We start from the raw sequence: 27817 nt of genomic DNA, 5'->3' as shown, positions 1-27817 counted from the left end.
GAATGATAATGTGTCAATATTGTTCTAAAATAAAAATTGTCAGTATAATACAGCAACATTTGCCTCACATTATTAAAAGTCTTAAGGCATGTGGCAGCCGGGGTAGCACAATTAATGTTCATACTTCTATCACATTTCATCAAGTGGGCATCCTGATTTCAATGGCAGTGACCTAGAACTTGTTAATTGCATCTAGAGATGCAATTAACTTGTTAATTGCATCTAGAGACATTATGAAACTTTACCAATCTTAATTCAAGTTGCTTAGAACTGAAGCCTATTAAAAACTCAAAACTTGGGTCCAATACATTAATGATCTGAGGAGGACATTGTGTAAAAATCAGATTATCTTCCTTTCCAAAATGCCTATCAGGGAAGAGATTAGCATTTGTTCTGGAAACTAAGTAACACACAGAAGCTGTATCTAGACTTGATTTCAAACCAAGAAAAACTTCCATGATTACTACCAGTTTCGTTTTTAGTGTGAAGACTTATATTGAAACCCAGAAGGTGAAAACCCACAAATAAAATTGCTCCAAATGAGTGTACGTCAACTCCCACAGAAGTGAAACAAAGATTTTCATAAAGTCTGAGATATGGTTTCAGTTTCCTTAAGAAATGGTTAATCAGTGAAGTTGGCAATAACAATTTAGCACACAGGCCTTATAGGTCATGAAGAGAATGTTGGCTTAGAAGTCCAGAGACTGGGTCCTGGTTCTTGCTTTGTCCAAAAGTCTGTAAAATTTTGGGCAATTCAATTTCCTCTCAAAGCTCATGTTCTCATTCGTTAAAAAAAAAAAAAGAAGATTTAGGTTAAATGAGACTTTATGTTCTTTAATCTCAAAAGATTTAGCTGCATGATTATGTGAACACTATTTAATAGCTCAAGTTATCTATTAAATGATTCACATATTACATCTGTTTAATTCAAGGGAATATTGTGACAATAAGAAATAACATAGCAAAAATAATTTTGAAAAGTTGAATGTAAATCAGAAATATATTTTGATGGCCTTTATTATTTATAAATATAAAACATGAAACTTCACATGAGGAAGTCAAAAAATGTCTGAGAAATCTTGGTGATAGTAGCAGGAAGTAAGGAATAGAAATGATGGTTGAGCAATGATTGAAAAAGGAAGAGAAAATACGTGATATTAAGTTCTTTTCTAAACATATTTTTTTTGTGATACTACTCTCTTGAGGTTATAATAATAAGGACAGTGATTGTCATGATACTCTGTAAAGTCTGTTAAGTGAAGGACATAATATACTAATTTGGATTTCACTCAACAGTGATTCAGAAAACATGTTAATTCAATGGCCTTTTCATAATTTAGTAGCTGTCTGGAGTTTTCATGGTCTAAAACTTCATATAAAAATTTATAGGAGGGGCTTCCCTGGTGGCTCAATGGTTGAGAGTCCGCCTGCGGATGTAGGGCACACGGGTTCTTGCCCCGGTCCGGGAGGATCCCACATGCCGCGGAGCGGCTGGGCCCGTGAGCCATGGCCACTGAGCCTGTGTGTCCAGAGCCTGTGCTCCACAACGGGAGAGGCCACAACAGTGAGAGGCCTGCATACCGAAAAAAAAAAAAAATTATAGGAAAAATGAGTCTCTTGTATGATTTTTTTAATCATAACCTGTTTTGGTTGAATTCAGAAATACTAAAATGGGTGATAATCAAGGGTTGCAAAAGTGATAGGATACATGTGGAAAACAGCTGAACTTAATTATTTTAACCTCAGTGTCATAACGTTCTCAATACTTCAAGAAACTACAGGATTGTGGCCCGAATTTCAAGGAGTTACTTGATTTTTGATAGCAGTTATTTCCTACTCAAATATAATATGGTGATTGTTAACAGCCCCAAGAGTGACCATACTTGGTATATCTTTAGATATAAAGACAGTTCAGTCTGAGTTTTGAAGATGGTGCTGCTCAAAAGGCAGTGATATTGGCTGTATTCAGTAAGTCCTCCCGTATTTATGGACATTCAGTAACTTCTTTTATTTTATTTCATTTATTTATGTATTTATGTATTTATGTATTTATTTATTTATTTTGTGGTACGTGGGCCCCTCACTGCTGTGGCCCCTCCCACTGCGGAGCACAGGCTCCGGACGCACAGGTCCATCGGCCATGGCTCACGGGCCCAGCTGCCCCCTTGGCATGTGGGATCCTCCCAAACCGGGGCAAGAACCCGTGTCCCCTGCATTGGCAGGTGGACTCCCAACCACTGTGCCACCAGGGAAGCCCTCAGTAACTTCTTAACTGCATTGATCAACGACTCCACAGAGAAAAGTATTTATTTTAAATAAATCATTCTGAGAATGAGAAAGTCGAGGTAAGATATTGATTTTTCATTGTGGTTGAGAGTATTTGATGAGGAGAAAAAAATGACATGACAAATTCAAAGAGGATCAAGGCTAACGTGATGCTTTTGGGGCATCACTGGTCTGAGGATTATCTTGAGAAAAGCAGAAAGCAGAGTTCTCTCTCTGTAGCCTGAAATTGTCAAAGCAGTTATGGGTTGTCTTATCTATTTGCGAGGAAGAATGCACCCTCTGTAAGCCCTATTGGGAGAAAATACATTGCCTAGATTTTATATGCAACAAATATTCAGTGTTTAAAACATATAATATGTGTGATTAAATATATTGTTTAAAATATAAGCTTACAATTTAAGCTTTCTGGGATTGAATTATACTTGTATCAACTACTAGTTATGTGACATTGTGGATTAATTAATATATCTAAGCTTTCCACTTATTTGTATAATATAATAATTATTGAGTGCTTAACACATGTCAGGCACAATTCTAAGTGCTTAATGTATATCAATTCATTTATCTTCAGGACAATGCATTGTGATAGAAATTATTTTTAACCTCATTTTATGAAAGAGGATTTTAAACTTTAAGCAAGTTGCCACAGCTAACAGATAGATGATCTGGGATTTGACCTTAAAAGTCTGACCTCTCTACCTGGCACTTTTACCCCTTATACTGTACTGCTTCTCAAGATGTTGGGATAGTAACAGTACTTACTTTATGGAACATGATGAGTAAATTAAACAATGCATGTATAGCACTAGTGTAGGACTCAGCACGGAGTTAACTTTCAGAACTGTAATATAAGCTGTTATCACTTGCACGTATTGTGTGTCCAATACATTCTGGGACTAGTACAAGAATCTAATTTAATTTCTACGATACCCTTATGTTATTATCTAAACATACAAGCTGTAGAGAAATAAGATGTCTTAATAGAAATGAGATAATGAATGACAGAACCAGGATTTGGATTATATGTCCTGATTCCTTGGCTAATACGCCTTCTGGGACACCATTCTCTCTCCTGTGTTCATGATGATAATTCTGGTAATGTAGTTATTAGCCACAAAATTGTGAGTGTCACTAGAATGTGTCTTCTTCATAGTAGGGGGATTGCTACACATTTATTTATATTTATGGAAGTGATTTATTGTTTATTAGAATTTTAATCTTTGCATATTAATATTCAATAATTACATAGAAGTCTGTAAGAATAACTAAATCTTTTATTTTAGGGTGAAGTAGGTCTAGGAATGATCTTTCTTAATGTCATTTAAATTATTTAGCATCTACATACTAATAAAGTACAGAAATGTTTGAAAAAGCATATTTATAAGCTAAGGAATCAAAAGAGGGATTTACAAACCAAGATGGATCAGTTAGCCCATTGTGAAATGTTAATCAAAGTCTGCAGGTATTATATTTCTTCAAATTATACTCACGATTGGAATCAATTAGCCTCTGGAATTTGAAAGCCGGTTTCTACCAATCCGATCCATGGGGATACCAAATCGCCTTTTTGGATGATCTACTACTTTCCTGAAACAAGCGAAAAAGAACATTTTTAAGCTAAAGTCCAAGTTATCAATCAGTAGTTTTGCTCTTTTATTTCATGCAGATCTGGGGGCTTTCTTCTGGAGTTGGAATAACTGTGATAGTTCTCGTTCATCAGCACCCACTATGCATTAGACACCATCTCTTATCTATTCAACATCTGTTGAGGTAGGTTAGGCTTAGAGAAATTAAATAACTTATCCAAAATCAAATAGTCCAGATGAAAAGCCAGGTCTTATCAGCATAACAATCTGCTGAATGTTTAGTTTGGGTAAGTCCCTTTCTCCTCTTCAGATTTGAGTGTATTCCTCTGTTAATTGAGGAAGATTGCACTAGGTCAGTGGTTTTCCCCAACTTCTCCCTTAGAATGTTTCTCCTGGGGAAGGAAAGAGAGAAAAGGATGCTGATGCCAAGACTGAATGTGGGGTAAGTGTGTCTCTCAGGTCTTCACTCAGATTTTACCTAGAGAAGCTTTGTATGTGATGGTCTATGTTTGTTATATGTACTCAAATATTGCTTGGAAAAAAATATTTCATTATTAAAATAAAGTTAAAAAAATCCTACAGGAGGCCTTACAGTTTGTATGTTCTATAAATTATCTCTTTAAAAAGAAACATTTTAATTTGATTTGTTATTGCCATCACTTGGTGCTATCAAGTCAAAATCCTAACAGAAGAGGTCCAAGAGCTGTGAATGCATAATATACACTGGCCTTGGAATTAAAAGACATTTTTAGTCTTTCAAAAACCTATAGTTAAGTACTGTCTGAATGACAAGGATTTTTTTATGTGACATTTCTTTTATTATATACTATAACTTTTTTTCATTTTTCCTTCTTTATAACACGTTTTTAAGGAAGTATTATGACAACCCAACAAGGTACAATGTTAACTGGACTGGGACTCTTATCACAGTATTAAACTTGTTTGAATAACTCTTTCTCTCCTGTGTAACTTTTTTATTATTTTTAATAACTCAGTACAGAACCGCTGGTTTCAGAAGTGGTTTTGCAGAGTTTTCCACCTTTGCCATCCTGCGAAATTTTGGATATCAGTGATGAGCAGACTCTTCCCAGGCTGATTGAAGCACTAGAGAAACGACATTACCTTTGCTTAAGATTGTACTGTCCTTTGAAGGAATTCCCTGGCAGTCCGTGGTTAGGACTCTGTGCTCTCACTGCCAAGGGCCTGGGTTCGATCCCTGGTCTGGGAACTAAGATCCCACAACCTCTTATGCTGGATGAGGATCAAATGAAACCTTGCAGAGTGTGGCTCAGGACCTGGGTCACAGTAGGAGCTCAAATTTCTCTGCTACCATAACGCTGCAGGTTTCTCATTTTCTCCTGTATTCACTTAGTATTTTATCTGAGAAGCTGCACTAAGCACCGAGACCTCCAGGTTAAAACCTATTTCCTGCTCTTCAGCATGTAACTGCCTGCTTAAATAGTGTCACACAGGCTACAGCAGATGGGAGTGATGCTTATTTATTTAGGTAACTTTTTCTAAAAATATTTTTACTGTTCACAAGCCCTGAGTTTTTAACCAAACCAAGGGAGCCGGCATCTGCAAACGCCTAGCAACTTTTCGAACCCACCAACAAGCCAATTACATGACAAGGATTTAATATTACACGAATAGTAGAGGACAAAGTTCTCTCATTTTTCTTGACGCCAAGTTTTCGCCTTAACTACCAGGTCTTATCAATGTTCCTCATATCATTATTAGGTAAATAATTCATTTAAAAAGCTCTGAAAAGTATAGAGAACAATGGAAACATGAGGGACTTTTATCACTGTATCTTACACATAAAAATTTTATAAATATTGTTTAATTCTAATTAAAACTATTAATTTGAAGATAATTAATATTTATTTAATGTGTTCAATATGCCAGGTACTGTGCTTAGTGCTATGTATACAAGGATGATAAAAATAAGAAGTGAACCTGATGGGGAGCTTACCCTCAAATGATATTGGTAGGAATAGACACACGTTATTATTATTCTTTTTTAAAAAATCTAATTCAGCCTTCTTTTCTGCTGATTCACATCTATCTTCTTGGGTTGGCCCTTTGTTTTGCTAGTCAATGTAGATAGCATTGTATGTATGATCTTATAGGACTGTCTTTTAGACAAACAGTATGATCAATATGGGAAAATCTAGGAAAAAAAAAACAGTGCTTATCCTTCACCTATCCATACCTCTGCCTCCATTCTTCAAGTTTCTGAAAATCACACCCTCCTAAGTGGTGCCTATTGTTTGCACATCTAGATTTCATGATAATAAATTGACTACATATTTTTCAACTTGACATTCAATTGGGAAACATATTGGGCTATAAAATTAGCATAGAATGAATGATCAAGAGTCATAGGAAACTTTGCATATAGTTGTGCTTTAGGTCTTCTGATGTAATTATAAATAATGACTGCTGGAAAAAAAAGAAAAATGTCTTCATGATATTTTAAAATAATTTTTATTCACATAAGTAGATTTACAGACTCCTCACTTAAGCAGTTATTTTCCTTGTGGTCAAAATAATGGTCACTCCTCCTCTGCCACCATAAAGGATGTCTGTGTCATAATCCATAGAATCTGTAAATCATTTACCTTACATAGCAAAAGGGACTTTGCAGATGGGATTAATAAAAACCTTGAGATGAGAAGATTATCCTAGATTATCTAGGTGGGCTCAGTGTAGTCAGAGGAGTCCTTAAAAGTGGATGGTGACTCAAGAAAAGTGGGTCAGAGAGCTGCAATCAGAGAAGGACCTAAACCACCATTGCTAGTCTGGAAGATGCAGGAGAAAGTCACAAATCAAGCAATGCTGTGGCCTCTAGACATTCTTAAAAGAAAACGAGGACCTACATCCTACAACCAAAAGGAACCGAATTTTGCCAACATCTTAAAATGAGCAGGAAATGAATTCTTCTCTAGATCCTCCAAGGAGCACAGCCTGCTACTCTCTTGACTTCCTCTGTATCCTGCTGATAGACTAGGTGAAAGAGAAATCCCATAGCAGCATACAGAAGGAATTTTAGGGGCAACCCCCTAGCTAGCCATCAATCATGTCAAAGTTGTCTGGAACAGGGGCCCCCAACCCTCAGGCCGTGGACCGGTATCCGTCCGGGACCTGCTAGGAACTGGGCCGCACGGCAGGAGGTGAGGGGAGGGCCATCTAGCGAAGCTTCATCTGCCGCTCCCCATCACTTGCATTACTGCCTGAACCATCTCCACTGTGGGAAAATTGTCTTCCATGAAACTGGTCCCTGGTGCCAAAAATGTTGGGAACCGCTGGTCTAGAATGGTATTTGGTGACTGGTGAGGATATCCTGGACTTCTGACCTACATAATTGTAAGATAATATAATTTGTGTTGGTTTAAGTCCAGAAGTTTGTGGTAATTTATTACCATAGAAATAAAAAAAAAAAAAACTGAATACATTTGTCGTATGATTTAGGGCTGAAGTCTGAGTATAAATGCTTAATACATAAAAGCATTAAACTGATGTGATTTTTATTCCTTGAGCCCTTAAATTCCTTCATGGACAACTCCCCGTTATAACTCCAGGGAAGGGGTAAGGTAGAAGCCATCCCAGGATGGAGGAAAATGCTCAGGGAAAGTCCCAGACAAGCAGAAGAAGAAGTGAGAAACCAGCCCCTTCCAGGTGTTCAAAGGACTGATGAGAAGAGGAAGAAAATGGCACCTGGGAAAAGAGTAGTGCCTCACATGTGAACTGACCTCCCAAAGCTTCTGCAGAATGGATAGTGTCACAAAAAATAATCCTTTTACTTTTTTAAAGAGAAGTATGATGGTTTCATGCATCATTATAAATTAGAGCAGAACATTTATTGGTCCATATTACCAATGTATATTTTCAAAAGTCAAGGTAAAATAAATGAAGATAACATTTTTTTTCTTTCTTTACTATGGTTAATCTACTTTTCCTGCTCAAGTAAACTAGAGGGAGTGGTGGTATGGTAAAAAGCAAAAATAAACTATTTTTCTCCTTCCTTCTTCCCTACTCTTTCCTTCCCTTCTTTCTCCCAGATTTGATCCAAAAAGTATTAGCAACCAGGGGATGTTGACTTGGATTCTATTTATTACTTCTACTTACTGAAAAACAACAATACCTTAATAAGTTAAATAATTTCTACACAGTTTCTATCTATTCAGAAGTAAAATGGTAAACTAGTATTTCTCTTAACATTTTTGCTGATATGAAATATATATAACCATACTACAATCTACAACACATACACTGACAGTAATACACAGTGTATAAAACATAAATGTTAACATAGAAAAATATTTTTAAGACCAAAAGGGAAAACCATACTTTTTGACTATCTAGTCCCTCTTTTGACACAATAACAGTATGACATGGCTTATATTATATATCCATTTAAAACAATCCACCTTTTCCATTCTAAAATATTCTGAAAGTAGTTTAAGGATACAGAATACCTATTAAAGTAATATAGGAGGATGGATTATTTTAAATATAATTTTAAACTTCAGACAAAAATACAGACTTCTTGAGCCAAATATGATTTTCTTTAAAATTTATATTCTTTGATAATTCAATTTCTAAAGATGTCCACCATTCTAAAACAACTGTTAGAAAACTTATATTTAAACTTTTTATTTAGAATCACTTCATACATACCAAAGACTCTATAAATTCACCTAGGTTCAGTTTAAAAAAATAAAATAAATATCCCTATTGGTAGCACAAAGTTAAGAAATAAAATATTACCAGTACTTTAGAAGTCCTTAGTTTTCTTCCTCCCAAGTTGAATCCCTCCCATGACTTCATCCCAGAGGTAATCTGTAAGATGAATTTTGATCTAATATCTCCCTTCATTTTCTTTATAACCTATATGTTTTGCTCAAAAGTCTCTTGGTAAGTTTAGATAGCTCTAGAATTTTATTTGAAAGAAATGTGCAAACACTCTTGACTTCTTTCAGCAAATATTGTGTTTTGAGATTTGTCCATGTTGTCATGTGTAGAGGTAGCTCTTTTATGTTCAGTGTTGTATGGTATTTCATTGTATGAATAATGAATATACAAGAGCTTATTAATACATGACCATGGACGGGAATTTGAGGTATTTCTTTTTTCTTTTTCATGATGGTTATGTACTGTTCAGCTAGAAATTTTCTTACACATGTTTGCAATGCACATTTAAGGATTTCTCTACAGTATATTTTTAGAAGTAGAATTGCTAGTTATGCCTATACTTAATTTTATTACATAGTTCCAAACTGTTTTCCAAATTTGTTGTACAAATTTACACACCCAAGAGCAGTGTATGACAGTTCCTATTGTTTCAAATCTATGCCAGCCCTCCCATTGTGGACTTTTAATTTTGCCAATCTAGTGCATTTGTAGTTGTATCTCATTGTGTTCTTAGTTTGCTTTCAATGAATACTAATGAAGTTGCTAACCTTTCCCTTTGCTTACTGGCCACTTGGATTTCTTCTTTTGGAAGTACCTAAGTCTGCTGCCTGTCTTTCTATTGGTTTGTTTTTCTTTTAAATATTGATTTGTAGGAGAATTTCATATACTCTGAATATTAGGCTTTGTCAGTTATGAGCAAATATCCTTTCCCATTTGTGGTTAATCTTCTTTATTGTGTCTTTTATGAGAATCTTTAATTTTGCTTTGAAATTTATCAATATTTTTACATTTTGTTAATTAAATCACCTCTAATGTTACAAAAATATTATCCTATGTTGTCCTAAAACCTCTTGCAGTTTTGCCTTTCACATTTATATTTTTAAACCTTTTAAAATTATTTGTTATTTATGGAGTGACATAGGGGTCATATTTCTCCTTTTTTTCTATATTCAGACTTAATTATTCATAAATTTTAGATTCACTTTATCAAGTTTCATGGGAAATCCTTTTGCAGTTTTACCTGGAATTGTATTGAATCTAAGGTATAAATCAAATTGGAGAAAATTGAAATCTTTATAATATTAAATCTTACTATCCAAGATAAGTTATTTAGTTTATCTTTAATGTCTTTTCATATATGTTAATAATTTTCTCCATAAAGACCTTCAATAATTTATTGGATTTGTTGTTGCTTATCATTTAAGAATATACGTTGTAGCATTTTTAAATAGGAGTCCCTTATTTTGTTAAAAAAGTTCCCTTCTGTTATTAGTCCACTGGTGATTTAGATCATGAATAGATGTTTAATTTTATTGAATGCCATTTCTGCATCTTTTGAGATAATATGGCTTTATTTCTTCAATTTATTAGCTCTATTATTGACTTTCTAAAGCAAATCAACATTGTACTGTATTTTTGTGATAAACCCAACATGATATTGGTGTATTATCTTTTTGCTATATTTTTGGAATTGTTTTGTTGATGTTTTTGGTAGGAATTCGTATCTATAATTATTAATGAAGTTGACCTGTAATTTTCTTTTCTTGTTCTCTCCACACATGGTTTTGGTGTCCAGATAATGCTATTCTCATGAAATGAGTTGAGAACTGTACCTTTTTTTTTAGGTATCCTTTTGTTACTTATTTAATTATGTCATGGTCTGAGAATATGTTCTGTATGATAACCAAGCCTTTAAAAATTTTAAGGTTTATTTTGTGAACAGGTACTTCATTAATTTTTTTTTTTCGATATGCAGGCCTCTCACTGTTATGGCCTCTCCTGTTTTGGAGCACAGGCTCCAGACACGCAGGCTCAGCGGCCAAGGCTCACGGGCCCAGCCGCTCTGCGACATGTGGGATCTTCCCGGACCGGGGCACAAACCCGTGTCCCCTGCATCGGCAGGCGGACTCTCAACCACTGCGCCACCAGGGAAGCCCCTTCATTAATTTTAATAGTTGTTTCATGTGAACTTAAACATTTTTTCCCCCAATTGTAGGATACACAACAATTTTTATTGATCCGGCTTACTGTTTTGAGTCCCAAGGAAAGAAACTTAGGAATCAGAGTGTGGAGGGTGTTCCCTAAAAACAATAGTCTGATTTGCTGTTACATCTTAAAGGGACAATAAAATGCTTGGCCCCTTTCAAGAAGGTCATGCAGCTCTATCAACATTGAGTGACAGCAAAAAGGAAAAGTATAGTAATGGCTAACAGAGAATGTTCATTTAAATAGTTCAGTAATTTAGATGAGTAAAACACAGAATTAAATAAATATACTTTAAAGCTTAGGTGAGTATAGTAGCCAGGCTCCAAGATAAACCCCAATAATTCTACTATAATGCAGTCTCCTTCCACATTGAAAAGGGCTGACCTCTGTAACCAATAGCATATTGTGGAAATGACTTCTAAAGCTAAGTAATGAAAAATATTTCTGCCTTGCTTTGTTGGATCACCCACTCTAGGGGAAGTCAGTTGTCATTTCCTAAGTTCATCTCACAGCCCTATAGAGAGGTTTACATGGCAATGAACTAAGGCCTTCTGCCAACAGCTAGTGAGGGACTGAGACTTCCTGTCATCAGCCTTACGAGTGGGCCATTTTGGAAATGGATATCCCCAGGCCCCATGTAGCCTTCAGATGACTGCAGCCCTGGCCAGCTTCTTCACTGTAACCTTGGGAGAGACCCTGAACCAGAATCATCTAGGCAAACTTTTCCTAGATTTTTGATGCACAGAAACTGAGTGAGAACATAAATGTTTATTATTGCCTTAAGCTGCTATGTTTTGGGTAACTTGTTTGCATAGCAATAGAGATCTAATACGGTAAGATTCAAAGTGCTTTGGGATTCCACAAGAGAAGAGATCACAGCCAAGTTTGGAGGTTCCAGGAAGAAATTATGGGGCATATGAAAACAATAAAACAAATGGTGACCCCTGAGTCCTGCAATATTGGTTACCACAATTTAAAATTACAGAATTAATAAATGACTATAGGAAGTTAGATATAAATATATGAGCTTGGAAAAACTAATGTATGAGACAGAGTAAAATGAAGGGGACTCAGCAAGTTCCTGTAAAGAATGAAAAGAGAAATCATTAAAGTCTACAGTCATGTTTAAATTTAAAAGAGACAATTAGGTTTTCAAATTCAAATTCCAGAATGTTCTGATGAAGGACCACATTAAGTCTGAGTGATGATGTAGTTTTTAGGGGCCAGTACATAATGTCTTTTTTCCTGAGTCCATCTTCAGAAACAATACAGAAATAAGATATGAATGATCAATGTGGAGAAATCAAAATGCCATTTTGATCAAGCTGAATGTAGAATAAGACTTTAATTTGCATGTAAATGACTTTCTTACATCTCCTCTGAGGATTAGACGGATTTATACAATTAGTCATAATTATCAAATAAAAACAGAAAGAAAAGGGATGAGCTGAGCATGCTCAACTACTCCTCTCAAACTGACCTATCAAGTACATGATTACTTCTCCTTTGAGAAGTAGTGAATAAAGTGGTGGGGCTTGGGGCCAGTCTTTCCTTAACTGGAGTTTCTCTATGTGGAAACATGAGGCTGAGAAATATGACTAAATAAATGGGATATGTTTAGAATAATGAAAGAAACTGCTATTTCATTAGCACACAGTTGACTTATGACTTTTGGAGTTCTGTGTCAAAAGTGGTAATTCAATGTTAAATAGATTCTATTAAACTTATGATGGTGGTGCTGACTAGACATAATGTCAGCTTCTGAAGTATTATCCAAGGAAAGGGCAATATGAACAAGCATGCAGAAACAAACCAGGAGCACTGGAATCAAAAAATGAGATTTAAAGGGTTCAATGTAAAGTAACCCAGGCATGCTTGATTTGGAAACTACCGTAGAGCTGTAGGATTAGGCAGAAAGTATTTTCATTTGCTTGGCTCATGAGCCTCTTTGAGGGTCTGATGACACTCAAAACTTCTATCCAGCAAATGAATTTACACAAAAGTGTCTTCTAGAATTTTCTTTTTGGGGGAGTAGTTAATGTACATTTCAAAGCCCATATATGGAATCAAGTATTATCCCTTTTAGGAGAAAGTTTTAAACCTTCATATATGAGTTAGTGTAGAGAGAAAAGGTAAAGGAACTTTACCATGGAGTTGAGCTGGGTATAAGAGGCAAGCAGTAAAGAACAATTATTGGGAAAAATGACCCAAGGTCAATGCTCAAGGGCATTTCCTATAGTACAGACAAGCTTTTAAATATGAGGAAGGAAACATGGAAATAGGGCACCACATTCTGAATCCTTTCTCTGTGTTCTTCACTATGAAATGGAGCCCATTTTGAACTACCTCCTTTGGGTATTAACAATTAAGTGCTGGAAAAAATTAGCAAAAATCATGAGATACCTAGGTTGGCCTCAGCCTGCAACATTGCTTCACAATGAAGTAGAAAGGTGAAATGTTAGGATTTTCACATTTAATCTTTGGCATGGTCATCAAGAAGCGCAATCATATCTGACAAATTGAAGTTGGAATTGCTATTCTCAACTTTAGTCTGAACCTTATGTCTGGTTTTGGATAGAAAAACATATACTGTTGGTACGGCTTTTCAAAATGATTTATTTAATGCATGCATTCTAAGTGAATCTCACTTTTCCTGGCCTTGGACAAGTGTCTTATTCACATATAACTTTAATTTCTTTATCATAAGCAGCTTATTTCAGTGGAAAGTCATTGGACTTGGAGTTCAACAACTTGATATTCTAGCTACATTATGCCAAGGAAATCATTTTATATCTGTGAAAATATACTAATAAAATGGGGCTAATATCTTCTTAGGGTGTTAGGAATTTTAAAAAAAATCCCAGTGTATCAGAATGTTAAAATGGGATTCTTTCTATCTCAGTTTTGGCTGTGGTCTAGAAAAGTTGAAGGGGGGAAAAAAACAGTGGTATTTTCTCTTGCATTCTAAAGTAAGGTGCTAGAGTTATCCACTGTTTGTAAAGGAGGTTGTTACAAACTAATTTTCTCAACCTTCATCCAATAAAAAGATTGATATTGAATAGGTAAAGAAAGAGAATTTCTCTGGAGCAAGTTTATGGAGAACAGTGACATTTCCCTCTTCTTTCATATAGAGAAAGGGCTTCAAGAAAAGCTTGACATATACCCATTGAAGCAGGGTAGACCTCACAGAACAGACTATGAAATCTAAAGGGCAGGATTCTGTAAGAATTGGCTCGATGCCAGAGTGAAGAAATGGTTATATAAGCAACAGCTTTACTTTGAGTGACCAGAGTCAAGGATGTGGGTTTTCTGTAGAACAGATGTAGAGCGAGCATGTGGGTAGAGTTGGCCTAGGCTAATTATAAAAGGGAACTTCCCTGAAGGGCTTTTGGCCAGGGGTTACGGGTGAGGCACCAGGATGCTGCTGGTGGTGTTAAATGAAGAAACTGAGCGGGTACGATAAAGGTGAGGAGTAAAACTGACCTGTTGAAAGAGAAGCATAGCCGGAGGCAAGGTATTTATGTCAATGTTCCCTATGGGGGTTATGTAGTGACCCCACAAAACGGCCCATGGTGAGGAGTCATCTTTGAACATTTACTGAGGCCAGAGAGCACAAAAGTCAAGTCATGATAGCATCAGTCAAGTAAGACTTTTCTTTACTTTTCTGCACCCACATCCCCAGTACTAGAGGGGACATAAGGCAGCCCAGTGTGGTAGAGGAAAGGGTGAGGACAAACTGACCACAAACCTCTTCCCAGTGCAGCTTTCCAGCTTGAAAAGGAGAAACTTTAATAATATTCATAGTTTGGGCTAAAACATATTATTTTTTATTATTTTAATTACTGAAATATGATTGTTTTTCTAATAAAAGTGATGAGATGAATTTTTATTTCAGTGTGACCTGTAGAGTCATAGTACCTGCCTGTGTTTTTACCCAAGAGATAGGAAACAACTCCTACTGAATGTGTTTGAATGCATGTGGGTGAGGGATAAAGTTGCTTTTCTAATTATGTTCTATGGAGTCTTCTCTTTCAATTAAGTGGTTATAATAACAATGTTAGAGAGCAAAGTGTTTATTGACCTGCGTCTATAGAATGTATATAACTGTGCTGGGTGTCTTCCATCTGTTCTCCAGATACACTCTCTGACTTTTCTCACCCTACTTTCAGTCCAGGAAACTAACCTCACTGGATCCCAGAATAGTGCCTGTGCTCCCTGGCTTTGGTTTGAGACAGACCTAATGGGCAGCCTTGGCAGGGGAGAGTGGAAGGAGAGAGGAAGTGAAGTCAGTATAATTTTCTCCTTGCTGCCTCCTTGTAAGATCACTTCCTCCTAACTGAAGGTCACGGCTTCTCCCAAGGCATCTGAATCTTCAGACCAGGGTCCTGAGCTGTTGTGCCATCCATTATGATTTGCTTCTACCCAGCCTTTTGTAAATAGTCTTCCTGTGTCTAAATCCTTCTCAAATTTTCCTATCTCAAATGTTTCCTGTTTCCTGCAGGAACCCCGACTGACACAATGATATTACTTGCTTTGCTGACCTCAAAATATTAATGGGAGAATTAAAACAATAACAGTTGTGAAAATGATTATCCTAATTAAATTCAGATATAAAGTATTATTATTTTTGTTAATATTTTACAAGGCATTTTCAGTGTTGTGTGAAGAAGTGAGAGAAACCACCCTTTAGAAAAATTCCAATACCTTCTAATATTAAAGTGTCATTCAAATAGTAGATATAATTTTGCTAGGGATATGGCCATAGCTGCTTCCTTTTTTTTTTTTTTTTTATAAGCTGAATGACCATTAACTTCAGGCTTTAAACAAGTGAACCGAATGAAGAAATATTTTGAACTTCAAAGCATAGTTGAGATAACCCTGCCCTGAGAATTAAAATAGCTTGCACATCCAATTGAAAATGAAGCTAGTGTCATATTCAGGTGAAAAAAAAAGTTAAATATGATATAAAATAGGAACAGATGGTTCTTTGCTTCATTTTATGATGATCTGACATGGACTTTGCCCTGGTATTTTTTATGTTTGTTTGTTTTCTTTTTTCTTTCTCACTAGCTGTTCATTCATTCTTCACATTTCCATCTCTTATGGACCTTTTCAAAAGCAGAGTTTAAAATTTTTCTTTTCTGAATATTTTATAGTAATTGAAAATAAAATAATGCATTTCATATGCGTGAGACAGAGTTTTAAAATCTGGGGTCATGTAATTCAAGGATCCATAAACATGGATGGGAAATGTTACACCTTTAGTCTCATTATCCTCTAATTGAAATATAGCATTTGTTTCAGTTATGAATGTAGGAAAAAAATCACCATGGTGTTAGTAGTAAGTAAACCCTTGTCACAGTAGAAATCACAGATATATTCGGATCACATTTTTGTCATTACAGATACTTTGAAATTGTTTTTATGTTCAGCACTACTTTAATTTATTGGTATTTAGACATGTCTTTTAGATCTTATTTTATGCATTAATAAAGAAGCATATATGTTGTCATATTACAAATTCATTTTAAGTATTATGATAATTCTGTTTCTATATATTAGTAACCTTTGAACTCATGACATTTGTCCATTTAAAAACAATATTCTGAGAAGGGGTCCACAGTGGCCCACGACACAGAAAGAGCTTATGAATTCCTAGATTTAGTGATGGATGAAATCTTTGGGCTACTGTATGGAAAACGGACCTCAGACCTATAACCTTCTCTCGGTGAGTATGAGAAAATAGAAAATGAATGCCCTGAGAAGGAGAAAAATTGATGGCATATACATGAACATCACAAGTGTTTGTAAGCAACAAAGAAATTGTTTTGTATACGTTCATGCATAGTAAGGTAACAAGATAATCCTGGCCTTGTGAATAATTCAAAAGCAAGTAAAGAAGTAGTAAAGCTATCTGGACTAAAGGACCAAAGGTCTTATCTCATATAATGTAATCAAAGAACAGCAAATAACATTATGTACAGCTCTCCCAAGCAAAATTACTATAATTTTTAGAAATCTTTTAATAAAATAGTTGCAAAACTCTAAACTATATATTCTTGCTACTAAATGTAGGAAAACATTCATTTTAGTCCTGTGACTTTATCATATACATTTAAATGATTCTCAAATATCTTTGCAACAGATGATAGAAAAATTTAACATTTAATGTGTTTTGAGTTAGCATTATAATTTGAAAGAAATCTAAATTATTTTTCAATTAAAACTCAAGAATGTGTATAGAAATATATTATGCAATATCTATTACTTATCTCCCATTGTTTTCCAAATCTCTAATAGACAGATTTAATGTTTGCTTTAAGACCAAGAACAGGAATTCCTGAATAAAAAATGAATCCTGAGGGAAAAGCTCACAGGAAGTGTCCTTGGAATCTAATTCAAAGGGGTAAAACATCCACTATCAAAAATAAAAGTATAAAAGACATAAATAAATTATATGTAAAAAAGAAAACTATTAATTTGTATATGTCATTCTAAATAAATGCTAAATAAAACAATCCTGATATAGGAGGTCACCTTTGTTGTTAAGCCATAGTGTACAAAGGAGCAGAGTCTCTGCATTCTAACTGTAGTCATGAAACAAAATATAGTGTCTTGATTAGGGGAAATTCTCAGTTTTTCAAGGTCATGCGTAAACTTCTGTGCAAATGCATTAGCTATCCTTAACACTTCCAACCTTCTGGAAGTAGTTGGAGGTGAAGGGAAAGGTAGAGAAAAAGGCAGAAGAAAATTGACCAGTTTTGACCTCTGAAGATCATTAATTACTAATATCCTTTCTTTATACAACACTCAATGGGACCATCACAATCTGGTTCCAGAGACACTGACTAAGATTATATAGGTTTTGTACTGCACAGTCCAGAGGGCAACAATATGAATGATTGCTGAAAACAGCATCCCTGTTTGGTCTTAACTCTCCTTCCCAATTTTATTTTTAACCCTGCTTCTTAGGTTGTATGTTGATACTGAACCTACACCATGCTATTTAGTCATCCCAAGAACATGCCCTGAATGTTCAGGCCTTTAAGCCATCTCTTACCTGACTTCCTTTTAACAGAATAATTTTTCTTAATCCAATTAACCTTTCAAAAATAGTACTAGTTATTTGTGCTGTTATTACAGAATTTGGCAAATCATCTTTTTTCACCATTTTTGGAAAATTATTGAAAAAATACCCACAATTTCTTTAAATAGTGATTCTCTTCTACTTATCACCATTAAACTCTAATTAGATTAAATTGTATGTTATAATTTATCATTCTGTTCTCCATACCTTTGTGGTATATTCTGAGTCATTTTCTTAGCGTTATCATATGGTGAATATATTTACTCTTCTGCCAAGTCTAATCTCTTGTTTATCTTATTGTTTCATTTCATTTCTTTAATTTGTTATGAAACATTTCAAACACAGGCGAAAATAGAATAGTATAATAGACTCCCATGTATGCATCATTCTAAGTCAACAATTACCGATTATGGTAGGTCTTGTTTCATTTATTCCTTTCCCACTCCTGTATTATTTTGAAGCAAATCCCAGACAAATACTTACAACTAAATATTTAAATAACAATAAATCTAATTTCTAATGTAACCACAGTACCATTTTCATATTTAAAAGAGACAGTAGGGCTCCCCTGGTGACGCAGTGGTTAAGTATCTGCCTGCCATTGCAGGGGACATGGGTTCGAGCCCTGGTGGGGGAAGACCCCAAATGCTGCGGAGCAACTAAGCCCATGCACCACAACTACTGAGCCTGTGCTCTAGAGCCTGCAAGCCACAACTACTGAGCCCACGAGCCACAACTACTGAGCCCACATGCTGCAACCACTGAAGTCCACACTCCTAGAGCCCGAGCTCTGCAACAAGAGAAGCCACTGCAATGAGAAGCCTGAGCACCACAACGAAGAGTAGCCCCCACTAGCTGCAACTAGACAAAGCCACACGCAGCAACAAACACCCAACACAGCCAAAAAGAAAGAAAAAAAAAAGAGACAATAATTACTTAAAATCATTAAGTAGCCACAGTGCACATTCACAATTGTCTCTTACACATGTTAATTTTTAAACAGACAATTGCTTGAATTAGAACCCCCCCAAAATTGTGACTAGTTAATAAGTCCCTTAAATCTACTTTGATCTTTTGGATCCCTTTCCTCCTCCATCTCTTGTTTTTCTTCAAATCTTTGTAACTTATTTATTGAAGAAACTAGGTTATTTATTCTGCTGTTTTCTACAGTCTGAATTGCTATTTGCTTCCCTATAATGTTTCTGAAGTCATTTCTTTGTCTTCTATATTTCCTGGAAATTGAGAGGTAGAACTAGAGGCAAGAATTTTTTTTTTTTTTTCAATTCTGTTATATAGGTAGTGTTGAGTTCTTCCATCAGGGAGCATATAATGACTCACTGTTTTTTCTTTTGTGATGCTAGCAGAAACTGACAATCATTGTCTAGAGCCATCATTTCATTAAGGTTTGCAAAACAGATACATTCTAATACTACCACTCCTCTTCATTTATTAGCTGGAATAATTCTATAAGGGAGAATTTCTACATCTACTAATTCTGTTGTTTCTTCATTGCTTTAGCTGTACAAATTCTATAAAGAGAAAATTCCACGTTTTCCTTCTTCTCCATGTCTGCAAGCAACTATTTGTTGTAATATCCTTTTGTGCTCAGCTAATAGCCATGAAGCAATAAAAAACTCATTCTAAATTTCATATGCTCCCCCTACTGTCTCTGAATTGCTTGATACTTTGCTGTATCTATATTGTCAGACTGCATAACTATAACACATGGCACTCTTTTTTTTTTGTAACCATCATCACACTTTAATTCTAAAGTTATGTTCACACCAATTCTTATGATGTTACCTCTTCAGTCATTTTGAGTGTTTGAAGAATTTCTTCCAGTAACTTCCTCAGGAAGTACTCATAAGAACAATATTCCCTGATTTTTTACACACTTATAATAGTTTATTTTTAGCCTTTATATGTGAAAATCTGTTCAAATGACTAAGTGCTTGCCAATTTCTTTTTCTTACAAGCCAAGCTATGTTAGATAGATTATATCTCCTAATATAGTATTTCTTTATGACACTTCCTAAAGAAACTGTTATGATGGAATCTCAATGTAGATTATATATATTTATAAGATTTATGTAAAAAATATTTGCTGTATAAGCTATGTATGCTATTATAAATTCATATATAAATATTTACATAAATGTTTACATGTTGACTTTCAAATTATTTTGTAGACTGTATTGCAAGATCCAGGAATCAAAGAAATACTATTGATTAGAAGGCACAATATTTTCTCCACTTAACCTTTGGCTTTCTATAACCTTCTTTAAAAATTGCCTCTCTTCTTGCTTTGTGTTATAATTTGTTATAAATATTTCTATGTTTCTTATTGTAATGTGATCTCTTTGAGGGACAAAGACTATATTTTCCTTCTTTTTTCCACCGTAGCCCAACACAGTGCCTAGAACATAAGTGGAACTAACTTGTATTTGTTTAATTAGAATACGATCTGAATTTCAAAATACATGTGTAGTATTTTTTTCAAGTACATGTTGGATAAATTATAGTCCCAAAGTGATGATTTTATTTCCTAGTGTAACTTTGAGAATCTTTCAGAAGTCTAACAAATTGCATCCTGTATTGATGAGAATCATCGAGCAAAAGCAAAGTCACAGACCAGGAACAAAACTGATGTGTCCTAGAACGCCAAGTAACCAAGTGAAACTGGACTAAAGGATGTGGAAATGAGTGCAGGATGAAAAGAGGTGCCAGATTATGAAAATTTTCATAGAATTTCCTTAAGGAGTTTGCTTTTATCTTTTAAGCAATGGGAACTTTTCATGAAAAGATTTTTGTGTTAGATGATCCCCCTGGTAGCAGAGTAAAGGATGCATTCACCAATAAAGGGGTGAAGATGGTGGTAGAAGTGGAGATGGGGAAAGACTGGAGATGGGGAAAGACTGGAGAAAGAAAACATGTCAAAAAGATGATTTAGGCCAGAATTAGGAAAGCCTTAATGTAAAAGGATATTCTGGAGATATTAAACATATAAAACAAGTAGGATTTAGAGAATTTAGTGAATAATGGAATGTTTAAAGTAAGTAAATGGAATCCTGGTGAGCAAAAGGTATCCTAGTAAATTCCCCAAATTCCAGACTTTGGGGAATTGGGTGATCTCTTGTGACACTGCTGCTGTGAAATGTACAGCATGAGGAAGAGATACTGAGGTGGTAGAAAATGAATTAAGTTTGGAATGACTGCTTTAAAGTACTGACACTCAATGATTAAAGAGAGATTTAATTACTCTAATTCTGTTATGATAGTTAACAGTTTACAAAGTACTCATTTGATTTTTATAGAGGTAAGTAATTATCCCCATTTTCCAGATAAATAAGCTGAGGATCACAGAGAATAAGATTCTTATACAAGTCACATGGCTAGAAATGCTTAGAAATTTGACTTAAACACATGTGTCCTGACTCCAGTTCCTGAGAGCTCTTCACTGCCTTCTTGGTATAGGAGAGGGGACTTATTCACATCATTTGGAATACTGTGTAACAAGGGTAAAAATAAAATGGTATTGTGGTTACCTTTATTAAATAGAAAATGCAACTGACCAGAACATTTATCTCATAGAACATACATTTCCCCTTGCTTCCCAAATGCTGTTATGTCTTGTAAGAGCTACTTTATATTTATATGCAACAGAATCTTCTTCAGAAAACATTTTGACAAAAATATTTGTGCATACTATAGCAGTTATTTTGCTCCCTAAACATTATTTCTAAAATGATGCCATTAAACTCAGAAATTAGCTAAGACACTTTTAAACCTGTTTACCTACAATGTTTCATTGTATTTTTTTTTAATGTGGACCTCTCTGTTTCTGAACCCAGAGTGAAAGAATTAGAAAATGAAAATGTTCCTTCTCTAAGAGTTCACTTACCTCTGTTTACCTTTATGATCTACAGAACCAGCTGAGAGTCTGTCCAGGGGAGAACCAAAACCAGAGAAGCTTCTTTTCCTCTTTGTTTCAATCACGTCATTCTCCAGAGACACAAGTTCATCAAGAAGTAAGAGTTTTGCTGCCAGATCAGTGACTGATTTCTCCTCCTTGACTTTGGGTGGTGACTGAACATCTAAGACTCTAGAATCAAAGGTCTATAGGGCAGGAAAGGTGATTCCATTCATTAACAAGAAGAAAATACATACAATCATCTGCATTTGTTTTTTGCTATTTTTAGCTGACTTTCCTGTCATGAACCTTGATTTCTCATGAGTTATGATCCAGAGAGAAAGACTTTTGGGGACAAAAACACATAGAGATGAGGTTTATCCAAAAGAAATGAAAAGGAAACAATACACACACACACACACATACACATACACACAAAGAAAAAAAATGGTAAACTCCTCTAAAGGAGGCCTGCCTCTAAAATTTAGTATAACTGATTATTCTTTCAGATTCTTTCCCAGTAACAACTGCATCCTTCCTTATTACTCCAAAAGCACTTTATCTATACTTCTTTCATCACTGCCATTATTACATTTTCCCTTGTATTAGATTAGGTACAATATATTTGTATTGCCTATTAGATTGTGAGTAACTTGAGGGCAAAGACTAGGTCTAATTAGTCTTTTATCTGCTCTATTCAATGCCTATCCCAGTATTTTGCTCATAGTTAGGACTCAGTAAATTTCTGATTAATATTTATTGAATGAATTCTGAAAAAATCTAAACCTCATGTTATTTTCTTTTCACCACTCATTCATTCCTTACTGATTCAAGCCACTAAACATCCACTGTGCAGGTCCTGCGTTAGACCCAAGAGATACAAAAATGAGTAAAATCCAGTCTGTGCCCTGAAGGAGCTTACCATCTCCACCCATGTGATTTACTAACAAATATTAATGAGTGTCTATGATGAGTCAGAGCTATCCCAAGGACTTTTTTGTCCCATGTCAGATTTCTTGTTTATTTGTTTATTTACACATATTGCCATCTGGCATGTCATCCAAACCATAAAAATATAAGCTTCCAGTTTGTGAAGTCTGTCTTCCTTTCTCAGGCGCAATCACAGCATTTCAGAAAATGCCCCTGCTAGCAATCTGGTATCATTTTGTTGTGCAGGGGATGCTACTTCTTTCCCAAGAGCCTGAGACTATTCCCCTGTGGGAAGAAGGGTTAATAACTACAGGGGTCTCTTCCCTTTCCTCCTTTAGTCATATTCTTGCTAGACTCTTGGTCTGGGAACGACTCTTTTCCTTCACTTCCTGTCTTTATTTTTGAGTTACTTCTCTTATTCTCTTTCTATTCCCTTCATTTTTTTCCCAATAAAATGAAACAGTAGTACTTTCCAAGCCTTTTCATCATTGACTCACACAATTCTCTTTTGCAATACTTACAGTCCACCTCAAAGCTCTTGAGACCTAAAGTCATTGAGCTCCTTCTTTCCTAAACCAGTGAAATCTGTTCTAAGTCTAGCCAGTTCTTTCTGGAAAACCTCTCTTGCCCTGCTCTTTCTGATTCCTATGAGGACAGATTTATATCAGGTCCTCTTCACTGCTTAGTGCACACTTTCAATCACCATATAATTTATTTATCTCCTCTCTCTCTCTCTTTTTTCTATTCTGTCCTGAATACTGCCATGAAGTTAATTATCCCCAAACACTACTTTCATCATATAAAAACATTAAAAATCTCTATAGCTCTTTGTAACTCATAGTTCAAAGTCCACATCTTTTAAAAAACCTCAACTTCTGTTACTTCCTTACATAAGCCTGGCGGCATAGAAACTAAAGAGGGGAAGGATGTTATAATCATGAGAAAGAAACTCTTAAGATCAGGAGGCAAACCTTCAAAGGGCACGTTTAGGAGAGCTTTTATTATCTCTCAGAGCTTCTTCCAAAAACTATGTGTTCATTCTTCCAACTGACATATATACAAATTAGATTTTTGTTTCTTTTTAAAGATATTCTTAATCATCAGGAAAAATTCACAAAACTTGTATAAAACTTGTCCTTCAGTAAAACACATTTCAGATTCTCACTTTATGTTATTTAAGAAGCACAAAGAATGTATGTTTCTATTAAGATCAAATGAGCCAAATTAACTTTTCTCTGTGTGGTGATGTCCTCACATTTCTTTTCCTTTGTAGTTTAGTCTTGGCAGCAAGAAAACATCTGTAGAGTGATAAAATTTTGGCCCAACTACTCAAATCTTGACATGTAAATGACTTCAAATTTCACATAAAAGCACTTCATCTTCATGTAATTGATTCAATTATAAATATGGCTGAAATTATAATGAATTTTCTCCTATAGTTTTTGGTTTATGGAATACAAATCTTTGTTGTTACTTACAGCTTTTTTTTTTAACATTTAGATACCTGTTTTTCTCTGAATCCATGGTGAAGACAAGGCATAGAAAGAAATGCCCATTTACTTGATTTTTGTGTTATCAAACCTTCTCCCTACTTGTCAGCAACACCTGCTTCTGACATTAGTAAAAATGGCTTATGTTCATAAAAGAAGTATGGTCCCTTAAGCTAGTTTCCATTACCTCTTCTGTGACATCCACTGAGAGCACTTTTCCTGAGCTCCAGACCATCAACGTCACAGCCAGGATAAAATGTGCACTTGCCAATCTCCAGTTCAGCATCTAAGGGTCATACACATCAGGGTTAACATTGATTAGTCTGGCAAGATAGAAAACAAAAATGTCTATAAAGTTTGTTATAGGCAGGTAATAAACCAAGTTATTCAGCTTCTATGTGTTGGAGTGCACTTCTGCAAAACTTATATAATACTTAATAGAAGATGTCAATCTCCCAGAATGAATTCTATCAAGGCTTCATTTCCATGGAAACCTAGACTGGGGTTGTACAATAATAATCATAATTTAACTTTAACCCAAGTCTGAAAAATCTAGTTTGTGTAACTTTATTCTTTGACTCTCTAATCCACAGAGTACAACCTCATGTACCTAAGGGGAAATGTGTTAAATTGACTAGGTATGAGAGACTAAGGCCTGACGGGATTTGTGGTGAGCAAGAGAGGATGTGCTGTGTCTAAAAGCACTTCAATTCAAAATTTCAGAAACACCACAGTTCCAATAGGAGACTATCTTTATGTCCTGTGATATGTAAGGATTTCTTGAGCAAGATTCAAAAGGTAAATCTCATGGAAAAAATTAACGAATTACACTATATCAAAACTGAAAAATTCTACATGATAAATACAATAAACAAATTACAATAAAAATCAAATTAAAAATGGAATATATTTTCAACAGATATAAAAAAAAAAAGAAAGATTAACATTTGGAACATTTAAATAACTCTGATAAATAAAAATTTAAAAACAGACTCACAATTAAGTAAAGTTTAAGTTAAGTAAAGTGGGCCAAAGTTTATAAGGAGACATGTATCTGAAAGTTCATAGCTTCATTTTATATAGTAGTAAAAAAACGAATCATTTCAAGTACCCTACTCAAGAAGAAATGGATTGATCAAACGAGGTAAATTCATACTATGGACTTTATACAAATAAATTAAATATAGGCGTTATCTACTCTTCAAAACAAATGACCGAATATTATGTGTAATTATATGCAAGGATTTAAAAAAGCAGATTTGAGGGGAGATTAGAAGTTCTAGGGGCCTCCCTGGTGGCGCAAGTGGTTGAGAGTCCGCCTGCCGATGCAGGGGATACGGGTTCGTGCCCTGGTCTGGGAGGATCCCATATGCCGCGGAGCGGCTGGGCCCGTGGGCCATGGCCGCTGAGCCTGCGCGTCCGGAGCCTGCGCGTCCGGAGCCTGTGCTCCGCAACGGGGGAGGCCACAACAGTGAGAGGCCCGCATACCGCAAAAAAAAAAAAAAAAAAAAAAAAAAAAAAAAAAAAAAAAAAGAAGTTCTAGAACAATACATATGTCATGCTACCATTTACCTAAATTGGAAATATGTAAAGCAATTTCATATATTTTGATATCTATACATATAATTAAAATATAAACAAATGGAACTTGATTCATGACTATGATTACTTCTGGGGAGGGTGGGGAGTATATGAGATTATGGAGAAAACACAAGGGACTCAGTTTTTTTTTTTTTTTTTTTTTTTTGTTTGCTGTACGCGGGCCTCTCACTGCTGTGGCCTCTCCCGTTGCAGAGCACAGGCTCCGGACACACAGGCTCCGCGGCCATGGCTCGCGGGCCCAGCCGCTCCGCGGCATGTGGGATCTTCCGGGATCGGGGCACAAACCCGTGTCCCCTGCATCGGCAGGCGGACTCTCAACCACTGCGCCACCAGGGAAGCCCGGGACTCAGTTTTTATCTCTCTATTTATACATAGTAAAGCAAACATGTTAAAATATTACATTTGTTAATTCTGTGTAGTAAGCACAAAGGTGTATCATTTATGAATTTTTACATTTAAATAACCCTATAAATCTAATTAAAGCTTATCTACAACTGAGATCAGGCCTGCTGGATGCCAGTCTTGCCACTGGTTAAAGCAGAAGGCCTTGCTCTGTTGGGGGAAGCTCACGGGCTACCAACAGAACGGGCTTGACTTCACCACTTAGCACATGATATTGGGAAGTCCCCCAGGCCATCCTTCATGAATGAGAAGTTTCAGTAAACTTCTGTTGCCTTAAAAAAAATCATTTGGAAACCTACAGGGAGCAAAAAGAAAGGGATCCTAAGATCAATCTGAAGAACTGGATTTGACTCATATTTGCTTTAGTAATAGTGAGACCTTGAGTGTGTGTCATTTAACCTACTTGAGCTTTATTTGTGAAATGAGGAGTAACTCTGATCTCAGAAGAACTTTTTGAGAGGATTGGATTAATTCATGTATAACCTCTTTATCCCATATAGCATTTATAATTTGTAAATGAAAGAACATTTATGAGATATTACTAAATATTTCTTTAATAACTACATTCTCCTTGGTGTGATCCATGATTTTCTTTATGACACTTCCTTAAAATATTGTTACTCTGAAACCTCAGTGTGGATTTTAGTAAAAAATGTATCTGCTAGAATACAGACAAATAAGACCTAGACATAGTAGCATCTGTATTAAATGTGTATTAATACTCAAAATGGAGATAAAATATTTTAGCATTATCTATAACATTTATTTATCAAATATAATCTTAATTTTCATGTAATGCAGTCTAAACTAGTTCTTCATTATGTCATCAATTGCTCTACTTTGCAATCTAGTCATACAATGCTGTTCACTAGCTGCTTCTGTGTATTCCACAATTTCTGGAAGGGAGCAGTAAATTCTGTGTTCTCTTTCTGACAAACATATTTAATATTTGAGTTTTTGATAAGTATCTAAAAACAGCTAATCATGATTATTTCTCTAAATTGAGACAGGAGAAAAATAACAAGCATGAATGTAAAAGATATCTGGTAAAAATACCAACCAAAAACTGAATTAGTTATTTCTTTAGAAAATCAGCCATTGAATCATTCTTCCTTCTGATTTTGCACTGTCTCTGACTTTCCTCAGTAAAAGGGAAGATATATCAAAAACAAATGTATTTTTACAATGAGCTCATATTTCTGTCATATCTTTTTTTTTAAATACCTCTTTCATTCAATCAAAGATAAACTACAGTTGTGATGTTTTTCTTCCACTTTTTTTAATGATGCTAAAAACAGGTTACAAAGTGTGAAATTGCTCAATTTTATGAGTTCTCCCATGTGGATTTCTTTCAACTATTTTTATGCACATTTTACTAACCAGGTTTCTCTTCATCTCTGCAATCCTATAAAAGGCACAGGATGATGAGTGTTTGTAATATTGATGATTATGTCTGAGGCATATATTTTTGTGTTTGGGTGTATATAGGAAAAATGTCATAATGTATCATCTTACAGATAACCACATCCTGATTATTTGGATAGGGAGATATAAAAATAAATGCTGAGTTTAAATACACACATTTAATGGTTTAAAGCCATGCTTGCAGCCAGTTAACCAA

At 35.2% G+C, this 27817-nt stretch overlaps 1 protein-coding gene across 1 annotated transcript; it reads right to left on the bottom strand.

The window, feature by feature from the left end:
- Nucleotides 1-3788: 3788 nt before the first annotated feature.
- OSTN (osteocrin) lies at nucleotides 3789-24478 on the bottom strand. Its single transcript, XM_060100131.1, has 3 exons — nucleotides 24380-24478; nucleotides 21764-21978; nucleotides 3789-3873 (listed from the first exon to the last, which is right to left on the bottom strand). The coding sequence occupies exons 1-3, from the start codon at nucleotides 24476-24478 to the stop codon at nucleotides 3789-3791; spliced, it is 399 nt and encodes a 132-aa protein (XP_059956114.1).
- Nucleotides 24479-27817: the final 3339 nt, after the last annotated feature.

Source organism: Mesoplodon densirostris, chromosome 5 (genome assembly GCF_025265405.1).
Source record: "Mesoplodon densirostris isolate mMesDen1 chromosome 5, mMesDen1 primary haplotype, whole genome shotgun sequence".
Lineage (NCBI taxonomy): Eukaryota > Metazoa > Chordata > Mammalia > Artiodactyla > Ziphiidae > Mesoplodon > Mesoplodon densirostris.
Note: the sequence above shows the minus strand (reverse complement) of the source record. Positions and strands in the feature narration are given on the sequence as shown.

Bases quoted from the DNA above. Each gene is read 5' to 3' on its own strand.
- OSTN (XM_060100131.1), bottom strand. From the start codon at position 24,478: ATGCTGAACTGGAGATTGGCAAGTGCACATTTTATCCTGGCTGTGACG. The intron at 21,979-24,379 runs GTAATGGAAACT...CCTGCCCTATAG, and splicing joins CAGTGGATGTCACAGAAGAG to ACCTTTGATTCTAGAGTCTT. The intron at 3,874-21,763 runs GTAAGTGAACTC...CGCTTGTTTCAG, and splicing joins GATCATAAAGGTAAACAGAG to GAAAGTAGTAGATCATCCAA.